The sequence below is a fragment of the Nansenia antarctica genome (assembly GCF_963989245.1).
Source record: "Nansenia antarctica genome assembly, chromosome: 10".
NCBI classification, from domain to species: Eukaryota; Metazoa; Chordata; class Actinopteri; order Argentiniformes; family Microstomatidae; genus Nansenia; species Nansenia antarctica.
In genome coordinates, this window is record NC_137680.1 from 23,819,449 (window position 1) to 23,834,448 (window position 15,000).

Below are 15,000 nucleotides of genomic sequence, written 5' to 3' on the forward strand. Positions count from 1 at the left end.
CTCCGCCCCCTGCTATACTGAGGCTGGTGTAGGCTCCGCCCCCTGCTGTACTGAGGCTGGTGTCTGCTCCGCCCCCTGCAGGTCTACATGTTCAAGTATGACTCCACCCACGGCCGTTACAATGGAGACGTGCGCATGGAGGACGGCAAGCTGATCGTCGACGACCACGTGATCTCTGTGTTCCAATGGTGAGACGCCTGTCTGTCTGCCTGTGTGTCTGTCTGTCTGTCTGTCTGTCTATCTGTGTCTGTCTGTGTGTGTGTGTGTCTCTGTCCGTGTGTGTGTGTGTCTGTCTGTGTGTGTCTGTCTGTCCGTCTTTATGTGTGTCTGTGTGTGTGTGTCTGTCTGTCTGTCTGCCTGCCTGCGTGTGTGTGTGTGTGTGTGTGCGTCTGTCTGTCTGTGTCTGCCTGTGTGTGTGTGTCTGTCTGTGTGTGTCTGTCTGTCTGTGCGAGGGGGGGGGAGGGAAGGAAGGAGGGTGGGGGAGGGAGGGAAGGAAGGAGGGTGGGGGGGGGAGGGAGGGAAGGAAGGGGAGAGAGGGAAGGAGGGGAGAGGGGGATGGAGGGAGGGAGGGAGGGAAGGAAGGAGGGGAGAGGGGGAGGGTGGGTGGGAGGGAGGGGCGAGGGGGGAGGGAGAGAGTGAGAGCTGAAACCTGGAGTGAAATATCTAACTTTCCTATTTATATCTCCTCCCCTCCCCTCCCCTCCTCCCCCCCCCCCAGTATGAAGCCAGCAGAGATCCCGTGGGGGAACGCGGGGGCGCTGTACGTGGTGGAGTCCACCGGGGTGTTCCTCAGCCTCGAGAAGGCCAACGTAAGTACAGACAGACAGGTAGGCAGACAGATAGACAGGTAGGCAGACAGACAGATAGACAGACAGGTAGGTAGACCGGTGTGCAGACAGACAGACAGACACAGGTAGACAGACATACAGGCAGACAAGCAGACAAGCAGACAGGCAGACAGACAGGCAGACAGACAGGCAGGCAGACAGGCGTGGAGGCTGAGAGTTTGTGTTCTGACGTGCTGTGCTCTGGTTGGTCAGTCTCACATCCAGGGCGGCGCCAGGCGCGTGGTGGTCTCCGCCCCCTCCCCCGACGCCCCCATGTTCGTGATGGGCGTCAACGAGGACAAGTACGACCCCTCCAGCATGACCATCGTCAGGTAGGCCCCGACCCCTGGTAGGCCCCGACCCCTGGCAGGCAACGCCCGCTTCTGATTGGACCACCATGTTTACAATGTTCACCTGTTACTGCTGCAATGCTGCATACACACATGGACGCACGCACTCACGCACACTCGCTCTCGCACACACAAACTCGCGCACACACACACACACTCGCACGCACGCACACACCCACACACTCTTGCACGCACACTCAGGCACGCACGCACGCACCCACGCTCGCACGCACACACACACACACACACACATGACAGAGTAACTATCTTCATTAAACTAGATATTTAGTCATGACAGAGTAACTATCTTTATTAAACTAGATATTTAGTCATGACAGAGTAACTATCTTTATTAAACTAGATATTTAGTCATGACAGAGTAACTATCTTTAATCGCCAACGACATCGTTGTTAAACTAAAGTGAAGGTGAAAACGTTACGATGTTCTTCAGTGAATTCAGCCTTTTAGCCGTGATTGGTTGAGAGCTGTGGTAACAGGCTGTGATTGGTTGAGAGCTGTGGTAACAGGCTGTGATTGGTTGAGAGCTGTGGTAACAGGCTGTGATTGGTTGTCTCCATAGCAACGCGTCCTGCACCACCAACTGCCTGGCTCCACTGGCCAAGGTCATCCACGACAACTTTGGCATCGATGAGGCTCTCATGGTGAGTCTGACCCCACTTCCTGTCTGACCCCACTTCCTGTGCTTTTATCAAGTCCATGGCTGTGTTCGGAATGGTATACTAGCATACTACTCATACTAGCATACTCAATAAGTATATACTGCATACTGCATACTAAATTCATAATATGTATGCCAAAACCAGCCGACCGTTCACACTGCAGTATGCATCTCACTATCCCAGAATGCATTTCGCACCGGACGATTTAAATCCCCCATTTTAAACCTCCATTGGCTAAAAGTTGTTGTAATTTTGGCTCGGCGAGTGTTAACGTTAATGTCATTTTATGAAATTTTAATATGTTTTCAGGCGAGAAAGTAACCACATATATTCCCAAATTGTGTCCAGTTTATCAAAATAACCTGTTTATATATCTTATCTGACGTTTTTTTTCACACTTATGTTCGCTAGCTACGTTACCTTAGTTACCATAGATACCGTAGCTACTACTTCGACAGAAACATTGTAACATAATAGCTAAACAAGTAAATGATTTGGGGGCCAATATCTTAAGCTAGCTAAAGTAACTAGCTTACTATATTGTTGTCTTAGCAGTTGGTAAAAGAACATGATTAAAATAAATATATATGAGCAATAACATATCGTGGGCTTGCTGCAGCAAGCACTACAACCAACTTGTCCGTCTGAAGCTACAATACTTGGACCGTGTGCGTGTACGTGTGCGTGCGTGTGTGTGTGTGTGGAATACATTTGGATTTTATGCATTTCAAGTGACGTCAATCAAGTCTTCATCAGTAACCCCCCTCCCTCTCTCCCCCCCCCCCCCAGACCACGGTCCACGCCTACACCGCGACCCAGAAGACGGTGGATGGCCCGTCAGCCAAGGCGTGGCGTGACGGTCGTGGCGCCCACCAGAACATCATCCCCGCCTCCACCGGCGCCGCCAAGGCCGTGGGCAAGGTCATCCCCGAGCTGAACGGGTCAGTAGGGCGGGGGGGGGAGGAGGAGTGTGTGGGGGGGGGTTAGCCACATGTCGCGGGGGGGGGCTGGCCACATGTCGAAGTGTCCTTGAGCAAGACACTGAACCCCAAAATTGCTCCCAGTGAGCGGGCCGGCGCCTTGCATGGCAGCTTGCCGCCATTGGTGTGTGAATGCGTGAATGAGAAGTCGTTGTAAAGAGCTTTGGATGAAGGCGCTATATAAGTATATATATATATATATGTCAGTCCATTTTACCGGCATGGCGTTCCTAACCCCCCCCCCTAACAGGAAGCTGACCGGCATGGCGTTCCGTGTGCCCGTGGCTGACGTGTCGGTGGTCGACCTGACCTGCCGCCTGGTGCGCCCTGCTAGCTACGCCGCCATCAAGGAGGCGGTGCGGAAGGCGGCCGAGGGGCCGATGAAGGGCTACCTGGGATACACAGAGGACTCCGTGAGTCACACACACACACAGATAGGGTCACACAACCACACACACACACACACACACACACACCCACAATCACCACGCAGACAGGGTCCACCAATCACATATATAATCAACACATATATATATATATATATATAATAATTAAGCAATATCACAGGAGAAGGAGTGTGTTATACTGAATATCAGCACGGCTCTGATTGGGTCGTAGGTACGAGGCCGCTGGCCGAGTAGGAAGACAATCACACAATCACACGACCTCCAGTGTGATATTGCTTTTATACAACAGTTCTACAGCGCAATTGCTTAGTTAACAGTAATAAGCGACAACAGATTATGATTTGTTTGTTTATTTAATCATTTAATTTGGCTTCGTCAACAAAAAATTGTTCCGCAACTGGACTGTTGCCTAGCAACCTGAACACAAACATCTGCAGGCTAGCTACTTTGTATTAACGGTCATTTGGGAGTGATACATATAGTTAAATGTCCCAGTGCTGTTATACTGTATATCAGCACTCATGGAATGCCTCTTGTCCAATCAAATTACTTGGTCGGAACTAACTGTTGTATAAACACATATATAATAAACACATATATATAATAATAGTTTGTATAGTTGTGTGTTGACAGTTGTCTGACGGTGGCCATCTTGACTCCTCCCCCAGGTGGTGTCCTCTGACTTCATCGGCGACACCCACTCCTCCATCTTTGATGCTGGCGCGGGAATCTCCCTCAACGACAACTTTGTCAAACTCATTTCCTGGTGAGTTCCTCTAGCCACACCCACCTCCTCTGGCCACACCCACTTCACACTTTGTATGAGCTCTCAAATAAATTATGACAACTGTTCTCCTCCCTCTCTCCCCCCTCCCTCCCTCTCTCCCCCCCCTCCCTCCCTCTCTCCCCCCTCCCTCCCTCTCTCCTACAGGTATGATAATGAGTTTGGCTACAGTCATCGTGTGGCAGACCTGATGCTCTACATGTACTCCAAGGAGTAACTTCCTGTCCGTCAGAAGTGACTTCCTGTCTCTCTCAGGAGTGGGACCACACCCCTCCTCTTTTACACACTCCCCCCCCCTCCATAGCCATAGTGTCACACCCTAACACCCCCCCCCCCCCCCTCCATAGCCATGGTGTCACACCCTAACACCCCCCCCTACCCAGGCCACACCCACCTCTACCAGACGTCAGTCTTTAGAGCAGTAGGCTGTGTGAGTGTGTTGCTCTGTGGTGAACGCGGTTCTACAGTGTTTGTGTCTGTGTGTCCCAGAGGCCCCTCCTCCCACTGTTTCATTCCTATTGGCTTATGTCATGTTGTTACATTCCTATTGGTGTAAAGACAAGCTATTGTAACTTAGCTAAAAAAAACATAAATAAATCTGAATAACCTTTAAGGGTGTCTGGGTTGTCATTACCTTTAAGAGTGTCCTTACCTTTAAGAGTGTCTGGGTTGTCATTACCTTTAAGAGTGAACTTACCTTTAAGAGTGTGTCATTACCTTTAAGAGTGTGTCATTACCTTTAAGAGTGTGACAATGGACCTATCGCTAAGCCACGCCCCCTTTGAAAACTCGGACAAACAAACAACGCTGCACTGACGACTGACTGACTGACCGACCGTGACTGAATGACATTCAATGACTTACATGGCGGGAGTTCAAATTTCTGATTTACAAGCAAGTAATAGACATGTTTTGAAGATGACAATAATATTTTGTCTAGAAGCTTTTCACCATCAGATATTAGCGAATTGTTTGTCCGAGTTTTCTGCCTGTAGTGACTTTTGCTGTGATATGATTGGACAATTTCTATTTTGGGGCGTGGCTTAGCGACAGGTCAATTGAATTTGTGTTTCATCAGACCCGAGGACATGAGATTTAATGTAAACTCAATAAGTTGAATGAGACCATCTTAATGCAAGGATAATTAGTTTACGTCATTTTGGAATTCATATATTTGATTTGTATAGGAATCAATTACACAGGAATTAATATATATACAGTATATATTATCTATATATATATAACTGCTCCTCCTGAGACATCTACTGCCCCTCAGCACTGTCTCCTGAGACACCCACTTTCCCCTCTACTGTGTCCCTAAAAACCTCTATTGCCCCCCTTGTACTGTTTCTCCTGTTTTTCTCTGTTTCTCCTGTTGTTTTTTGGATTGGTTTAGAAGAAGGTTTTTCCTTCTATCAATGGCCCCGGGCCTGAGCTGGTATACTCTTCCTGCTACGACTGGTGGATTGATGATTCACTTGCTTAGTCAAATGTATCGATTGTAAGTCGCTTTGGAATAAGGCGTCTGCTGAATGCCAAACATGTAAATGTGAATGTAAATATTGCCTTTAAATGACTAAATAATTACATTAAGATTATAAAAACCCATCATTATAACTTAATTAATTAAATTAAGATTATATAATGATTAAAGCTGCAACGTTTGCAGGAAAAGCGCCATACAAATAAAGTTATTATTATTATTATGCTCTCCCTGACGTCACCCCAGGAGCTCAGTTATGGCGCTTTTCCACTACCAACCCGAACCGGGCCGCATTTGCATCCGTGCCGTGCCGTACTTTCAGAAACGCTTCTCCATTATACTGAGCGACCCGGGACTGTAGGTGGAGTTACGTGTCATAAGAGCACTTCACTGTAAACAGCTCAACAGGGGAAATGCGATAAGAATTATGTCAAAATGCAGCATTATCGTGCACAGATCAGCCTTAAAACATGTAACGTTAAGTGCCTATTACTTGCCGCTTTCAGTTCGTCACATCAACGGGGGAAATGCGAGATGAACTCTACGCGTGTTCCATAAATTCCTCAGTTGAATGGAAAGTCCTAAAGTGTTCCCCCTTTCCACTGGTAATAAGGAATTGGCAAGAATAGATCGATATAAATAGATCAACATTTAAAAACAGATGAAGAGAATGATTACAATATAGACATAAAAGTGTTATTACTGGAACTGTATTCTATTAGCGGGATAAAGCACTCTCTCTATTTCGGGCTAAACTGTGCAGTGTAGCCGGCGTCCTGGTTCCTCCAGCAACCGGACACTTCCATAAATAACAACAAATATGTAATATGTAAATATGTATAATACCACGTTCATTGATAAAATGAAGCCAGGGATGGAAAGGGGTGATGGCAGTTTTAGAAGGGGGATGATGAAGCTCTGGACTATGGAACGGCACAGCCCAGCACAACGGGGGGAAATGCGATAAGAATTATGTCAAAATGCAGCAACATCATGCACAGATCAGCCTTAAAACATGTAACGTTAGATGTATAACGTTATACAGGGAGCGATGTATTTCTACGGAAAGGCTGTGCTTCTCTCATTGTGTGTGCTTTGTGTGTTGTGTGTGCTTCTCTCATTGGAATGACGCGGGGCTCAAGCGCTGTCTTGCTGGTAGTCAAATATATTTATTTATACAGCATATGGATGTTACGTGCCTGTTACTTGCCGCTTTCAGTTCGAGTAGATTTGTAGTTTAGATCTCGCAAACAGGGATAAAGGGACCAAGACGCGAATCTGCATTTGGCTGAGTGAACGGTGAAAATGCCTGGACGGCACAGCTTGGGATTCCATTGAAGTTACAGGGAACGATGTGTGAAAGAGGTTTAAATGTTGAAATAACAGTAATACCATGTGTATTAAATGACATAAGGGATGAAAAGGGGAGATGGCAGTTTTAGAAGGGGGGTGATGAAGCGCGCTGGACTGAGGGACAGCATAGGCACAGCACATCGCCATAATAGCGATTTTTTTGTTATGCTTGTTGTAAATAAAAGTTCTATGATGCATTGAAATGACATTAAACTAAGATAATACGATGGTTAGCATAACTTTTCTAATCTTTATTGATAAGTTATTACAGAAACAGTAAGTGACATTTTCCTAGAGTGAAATCTGTTGTGGTATTTAAAGATGGCGGTTAGCGAAGAAATCTATGAACATGGGATGACGAATTCCATTGACCAATCAACGGTGTGCAGCGTCACGCGTCACACGCAGCCTGGCAAAAAAGTACCTTTCCCCAACTTTCGCTACCCATCCCGAACTATTTTAGTTCTTGTTCGGCACGGGTACCAGAAATGGCACAGGTAGTTTTGGCAGTGGAAAAAGGATAATAAACCGGGCTGACCCGGGCTGGCCCTGTAGTGGAAAAGCGCCATTAGAAACCCTCATCTAGTGGAGACATTCAGAACTTATCCTCCTGAGAGCCAGAAGAAAAAAGGTTTTGACATTCAGATTTGTTTTAGATAATTTAAGCATTGGGCTTGAAAGAAACATGTTGCAGCAACATTTTTATTTTTACTTAAAAAAAAATAGTTTTATCATACAGTATGTCCCTTGTAGTGGACATCTGGGGCCGGATTCACCAAAGAGTTCTTAAGATAATTCTTAAGACAATTCTTAAGAAAAAAGACAAGATGTTCCTAAGAATGTTCTTAAACGCTATTCACCATTATTTTCTTAAGAATTGTCCTATGTCTTAAGGACTTCTTAGTTTTCTCACTTTAGAAGTTCTTAGATTTTGAACTGTGATTTTTACACCTGTGTAATTTTTAATTACACACCTGTGTGTCTCTCTCTCTCTCACGTGACTCGCGTGACTATGTGTCGCGGTTATAACGGTGAACTAAAAATGGAAGACAGCAGTGCAGCTAAGAGGTCCAAGAATTTCACAAGGCAGGAGTTGGAGGTTTTGGTAGAGGAGGTCATTTAAAAAAAAAGATTATTATTGGGAAAATTAGACAACGTATCGGTGACGGCGGACAATAAAAAGAGGGGGTGGGAAAGGGTTGCCAGGACGGTCTCCGCAGTGGGAGTGCTAGCCAGGGATGGCAGCTCTATTAAAAAAAAGTGGGCGGACATCAAGTCCATCGTAAAAAAAAAGGCAGCTGAGAGGGCAAGGGAGGTAAAGAAGACGGGAGGAGGAAAGTCATCGGTCCATTTAGACCAATTGGAGGAGAAAATCTTGGGGGCGATTGGGGAGACTCTCGTCGAAGGAGTGGACGGAGGAGTCGACACCGGAGAGATGCTAACTGGAGGTAAGCTAGCAGCTACACAAGCGACTATCACCAGCTACACAATAAAAGTGTGAAAATAAGTTGGTTTGGAAAAATGACAATGTTTTGCGCAAACTCTGTGAAACACAACTTGTTTACAGACATTCAACTAGTTCAATGTTAAATCATATAAAACTGAATCCGCAAGTATCGGTCTTTGAGAAAGCCCCACTGCAACAGCATCGACTTTCTCCTCATTCGATGGAGGCCTCCATAAATGGGTAGACGCTACACCCTTGTGGGTGAAAATGGTAGTGACAGCCCAGCAGAGAGACACTGCTGGGCATGGACACTTAGTCAAAGGCCTCACTACATGTGGAAGAATAGAACCTAATCGTCTGTTTAGCCTTTGCTTTATTTGCTTAAATTAGAGCATAATTAATGTCACAGTCCAATCATACTTTGTCTCACTTTGATAATCCCAATAAACCGCCACGCCATTCAATAAACCCAGACAAGCCAAACCATTTTTAAACTCTCAGAACTTTGATCTAATACTGTCTGTAGCCTACAGAGCATGCCTTCATCTTGCAAGTGTAAGTTATTTTAGCCGACTACATAACTAACAGCGCATATTTGTTTCTGTTGCTTTTCTTTAGATGTTTTGGATATCCTGGCTATAGGACTATCTGCAGAACCCCAAACACCCACGATTGGAATTCCACCAAATGTAAGTATAATAAGTTTATCAGACACCTAACTACTCTACCTAACCATACATGTTGATACTGTTTAATTTACAATCCCTCCACTCTCACTTCTTACAGAGTCCTGAAGACTTGACCATCTCCCAGTTCCTCTCCGTAAACTTCTCACCATCATCAGCCACACACACAAACACACAGGACATGATATCCGTCCAAAAGGAGCTACTCCAAGAAGTGAAACTGCTGAGGGGCGTGCAAGAGCAGCTTCTTCTGGTGGAGAAGGAGAAGCTGGAACTTGCCAGAGCAAAATTTGAATACAAAAAGTGTAATTATGTTGAATAATTAATTGTTTAATTATACAAAATGTTTATTTATAATAAAATATGAATTGCTCACATAGGTTTTTCATGTGTTGTTTATTATGTTACATGAATATCCTCCTTATGAGGTCTTGTCTCACTTGTATGCCAGAATTACATGGGGCGGGGACTGGGCCTGGGATATCTCCCTCAGGGTCAGGGTCATCTGGGATGTGAGGAAGTGGCAAGCGGTACATGATGCAGATGTTGTGGAGGATGAATGCACAGGTGATGATTTTACACGCCCTTTCAGGAGTGTATTGGAGCACTCCACCAGAACGGTCAATGCATCTGAATCGGGATTTTACTACCCCGATGCACCTCTCCACAACACCCCGGGTTTTGCGTTGCGCACGGCTGTTGCGCTCGTCTGGCTCTGTTGCTGGTTGGAGGATTGGGGTCATCAGCCATGGCCTTAGGGCGTAGCCACTGTCACCTATCAGTAGTATAGGAAAGTAGTTAGGATAATACAGTGTATGTCTTTGTGTAACCTAAAGTACAATTCATGACTAGTTACTCACCTAACAACCATCCATCGGGCATTTCTCCCTCATTGAATTTTATCCCTGTGCCTGAATTGTTCAGTATGAAGGAGTCGTGGGTGCTACCTGGCCACTTTGCAACAAGGTCTGTAACCCGGAGTGTTGCATCACAGATGACCTGCGTATTGATGGAGTGAAAGCTTTTCCGGTTCACAAAGCCGTCCTCCTCATCACTTGGTGCCTTTGGAATAAAGATTAATAAAATGAAACACTATTTAAGTTAACACTTTAAACACCACGTAAAATGTGTTTTGATTCAAGCTGATACTTTTATAAACAACATAAAAAAACATGATAGATTTGCAAAAAGGAATAGGAATTTGTACATGATCTTACTTTGATTGCAATATGTGTCCCATCAACTGCCCCCAACACATTAGGAAATCCTGCTATTTCAAAGAATTGCTGCTTGGTTCTAATGCATTCTGCATTTGTTGCTGGAAACTTAATGAACTGCCTTGCTCTTCTACAGAGTGCATTTGATACATCTCTGACCACTCGGCTAATAGAGGACTGGCTCACACTCAGTGTGCCCCCCACCACCATTTGAAAAGACCCTGAGGCATAGAATCTCAGGGCAGCCATAACCTGCAACACCACTGGAAGAGGTGTCGATCGCCTTGTTTCCCTTTTCAGATCATCTGACAAATGATCAGCCAGAAAAACAATTGCGGGCCTAGGAAGCCTATATTGTCTAATTAAGACATGATCAGGTAGTGTAAGAGGATCCATTCTGTCTCTCAGAGGCCTTGGTGGATGTTCCTCCCTAGCTGCTACCCAAAGAACTTCCATCTAAAATGTGAATATAAAATAAATAATAGTAAGGACATTGTTTCAGTTACTTGGCCTACTTAAATAACATGTTCATAATGATTAATTAAGTAGTATACATCAAATACAACAACTGCCTCCTTGATTTACTTTCTGAGTACATTGTGGTGTAATCTAGGAATAGGCCTACATGTGACACAGGCTGAAAGGCCCATTTCAGTTATATGTGTGGTGGCCTGGGAAAACCCTTCACATGGTGGCATTTTGACATTTTCATTTTTTAATATTTCCATAAATTAGAAGTTCTCAGCTATTCATAACTGGTTGAATGACCGAGATAGCCCTTTATTTTAAAAAGTTATGAGCATTTTAATGTATCATGTCAAAAAAAGTGAAAGGTGATTTCTCCCCCTTTCTCCTCCGGGTCGGGGGAGGAGCCTATGCAGATCGTCCGGTCTCGTTTGTCTGCTTGTGATGCGGTGAAACAAATTTGTTCTTAAAAACGCTTGGTGAATCCGGCCCCAGGCTGGTCTTGGCTTGATCACAGAATGTAATTATGTGATGTAATGTAATGATTGCATTCATTTTCATGTGGATTTCTGTGAAAAAACATTTTCATTTCATGAACATTATTGCACTCTGTTTAAGAGAGGTTTCACCTTCTAAAGGGCATCATTATTTTTCTCATTAGATACATCAAGATAATTTGTGAATTTGTTGGACTGAAGAATCTAGAAGACTCTGTCTCGACCTCATTGAATCGGCTAGAACTGGGACTGGAAACTGGTTTAAAACGGGAGGTAGTAAGTCCTGCTGTCCCCTACAGAGGACATTGAATAAAAGTTGTGTTTTGAAACAGTTAAAATTACTGTATATTTCTGATATCTTACTAAATTGAAGTGAAGACTCTCATATTGAAGGAACAATTTGGTTGTTATCAGAAGAAATATCTATCTATCTATCTATCTATCATATATAATATTATTTTAAAAATGATCACTTACCTTTCCTTATAGTGCAGCAGATTAATGAAATAATCGTTCGCTTGGTGATACAAGCACCAAATTTGGCACAAAAGTGCTTTGGGACCTACTCTCTCAGAAAAGTACGGTTTCCACTTGAAAAAACAAAATGGCCACCATTTTTCAAGATGGCCGCCATTCGAAATGGATTCAAACAGCGTTTTTGACTGAATAATCCTATGTTGATGGCCTATACATTGAAATGTATGTTTTTGAGTGCGAGAAATCCAATTCTGCATTTAGAATATCAAAATTATTGAATATTATGGTGATAAAATGGGAATTAAACTAAAAACACTCTCTTGGTGTTGTTTCCGATACGCAAAATACGCATATTGCATTTAAGCAGTGCTACAAATTTATTTTATTTTATCATTTCAAAAAGGACACAAAATAACCAGAATGATTGAGCAATTTCCTAAAAGATGCATTAAAGACATTAGTTTCACTTTTGGCTATTGGACCTGTAAGCTACTTGTAGGGAAGTCCACGTAGAGGCTGTCTTTGTCTCCCCCAATGTTTTGTTTTTTTGTATTTTTTTCATTTATACTGTAGTTAGCGGAAACACAGAAAACATGTCCAAGCATAGGCTGCATTGTACAATTCTGAGCAAAACATGGCTGGCAATCATGGCTGTTTCTTCTTTTAGTCCTCACATTCACAGGCACACAACTGGGTACACTTCAGGCCGAATCGATAACATTTGCATCGTCCTCTGCATTCAGTCTTGCAGCCGCATTTCGTCAACTGCTCACACGTCTGAACAATCGGTGGAAGGGTTGTCCAGACCACTTGCCAGACCTCACCATCTTTTTTCCAGCCCCAGTTGGCAGGGCTTTCAATTTGCATTTTGCACACTGTTGCCTGGCCCCATATGCAGGCAGCTTGGAAGGCAGACTGTTTCACATGCTGAACGAGGGATGCGCTTGTCGGTGGAATGGCATCATAAGACCTTTGCTTCCGCGCAAATAATTCTAGTCTTGTCTCGTCAACCTTGCCTGTAGTGCTCTGCTTGTCATACATGGTGATGACAAACTTCTCAAGGATGTTGAGGTCTGCATCTTCTATGATAGGTGGGTACTGACTGAGCTTTTTGAAGACAGGGCTCACTTCAGGGCAAACCTCCCATGCTTGCCATGCCGTTTTTTTGCCTTTGCCACGAAAAGCTGACACAACATCACAGCCAGTGAAGGCGTGAAAGAACAGCATGCCACTGGATTTCTCTGCGCCAAGAGAAAGCACCATGTCATAGATAGGCAACCACTTAATGGACTGACCTTGGCCAAATTCTACCCAAAGCCTTACTAAGCCTGCATCCTGAAGAGTCGCAAAAACATTGACTGCAACAACAAGAATATCTGTGTCGCATGCCTTGATCAACACAGACTTCATCTGTTGCTTGGCTGCATGAAGAGTATGTATGAAGATTCTGGAGTCAGCTTCCTCATGGTTACATGGACTTAAGCCTTCAAGGCTGATGGGCTTGTTTGATAGAGCCTGCTCCCCTTTGGTCACAACTATGACATTGTTGGGACACAGGGTCACTATCTTGTCGGCTAGGAACATGAAGAGCTCAGTCTTGTTGTTGCTGTCTCGCAGGAAGCTTTTCCAGTTGGGTGGCAGTTTGTTTTTGTCTGTCACTCTTCGTCGACCTCCCATACCTCTGTTTGACCTAGTTTCAGCCTTCAGGCTTGAAGTCCAGTAGACATCAAAAATGATATCTGTTTGCTCATACTTTGATGAGTAGGTCTGGATTTTTGGAACTACATCCTGGACAGCATATTCCTCAAAGGTCTTTGATGTCGTAGGAGACAATGAATGCACAAGAGAGGAACCATCAATGACAATGGCATCACATTCTGGTTGTTTGTCAGGAGGAGAAATGGTAGCTTCCAGAATTTTTGAAAGCTGAGACTTCTGGCCAGAGTGGAGTTTCCCTATGTCACTCAGTGCAGCAGGGAAAGGTTGATTCTCATGCTTAAAGAACTCAAGCAGGTCACACTCTCGTGATTGGCACGATATAAAAAGCTGCGAGAACAGACGACAGTCATCTTTGAGTACCTGCTTCTTCATGTCACTGGAAGCTGCAGCTGCCTCTTGGCGAAAGAAGTCGGCTTTGTTCTTTTTAATGGGCTTATAGAAGGAACCCTCATCCCCCAGACCATTGAAAAAGTCTCTGAAGGCAGCTTGACCTTTCTCAAAGTGAGTTCTTACAAGCTCAGCAGCACTGGGATGTGCGATGGTTTTTGTGTCCAATGTGAGCAGATCTTTGGACTCTTCCTGGAAAGGATTGCCCAGATCCTTCATCACATCAAACAACTTTAAGACCTTGTCAGTGAAGGACTTCTGAGACTGACTGGTCTGCTCATGATGCCTGACATCTTTGTTTGCATCTTTGACTTGAGATGCCAACTCATACTGGTTGACATCTTGAAAACTGGCGGCCATATTGGAATTCAATTGACACAATTGAGTTCCAGTAAGGATACATTCATTTTGATGTTTGGACCATTAACCCATTTCTGTTCATTCAAGTTCTACTCCAAAAAAACGTTATTTTGCATCTGATGAGGCGGCCATCTTGAAAAGTGGCAGCCATCTTGGATTTCCAGCTGGAAACCGTACTTTTCTTAGAAAGTACATCCTGGACATCATTTGTGCCAAATTTGGTGCTTGTATCACCAAGTGAACGATTCTTATGAAATATTGATTTAATCTGCTGCACTATTACCTTCGATACAAGAACACATCCCGGCCGACTACCCGAATCGCAACGAAACCACGCCCACTTCCGCATGACCTGCGGGTCGCCCGCTGCGTTGCCATGGACACTGCAGCTCTCGGCCGTAACCCTAATCCTAACCATAGCTAGCATACATTTTCCTAACCCTAACCTTAACCTTAACCTTAACCCTAACCCTAACCTTAACCTTAACCCTAGCACCCTAACCAGGGCTGGACTGGGACAAAAATTAGGCCCTGCCATGTGGCTCAGACCGGCCCAACACAATCGGTCCGACACCGCCGATCAACATGCTGGCAGTCTGTTGAATATACCATTTGTAAAACCCCCTATAGAGCGGAGTAAGTGACATGGACAGCAAGTATACCAATGCAAGTGTGAACCAGTGTACTCACTCACTGTTGACGTACTCCACGGTGATGAGACATGGCTGCTGTGCTGAGCAAACAATACCCATACTCAATACTGTTAAGTAGTTGTATAACAAAAAGCTCGGCAGTCATAGGAATAATTACAATTATTTATTAACATTCTAATACTGTTAAGTAGTACAATTATTTATTAACATTTTAAATACAAACAATA

The 15,000-nt window shown here is 44.4% G+C and overlaps 1 protein-coding gene across 1 annotated transcript in view; it reads left to right on the top strand.

Annotated features, from left to right (window-relative positions):
• The window catches only part of gapdhs (glyceraldehyde-3-phosphate dehydrogenase, spermatogenic), a 5,192-nt gene extending 670 nt beyond the window's left edge, over nt 1–4,522 (top strand). The window contains exons 3-10 of the mRNA XM_080540082.1: nt 82–188; nt 719–809; nt 1,041–1,159; nt 1,759–1,840; nt 2,648–2,799; nt 3,089–3,251; nt 3,914–4,011; nt 4,177–4,522. Of these exons, the coding sequence (XP_080396208.1) occupies nt 82–188; nt 719–809; nt 1,041–1,159; nt 1,759–1,840; nt 2,648–2,799; nt 3,089–3,251; nt 3,914–4,011; nt 4,177–4,246 (882 nt within the window). The 3' untranslated portion in view covers nt 4,247–4,522. The remainder of the gene's footprint in view (nt 1–81; nt 189–718; nt 810–1,040; nt 1,160–1,758; nt 1,841–2,647; nt 2,800–3,088; nt 3,252–3,913; nt 4,012–4,176) is intronic.
• Nucleotides 4,523–15,000: the final 10,478 nt, after the last annotated feature.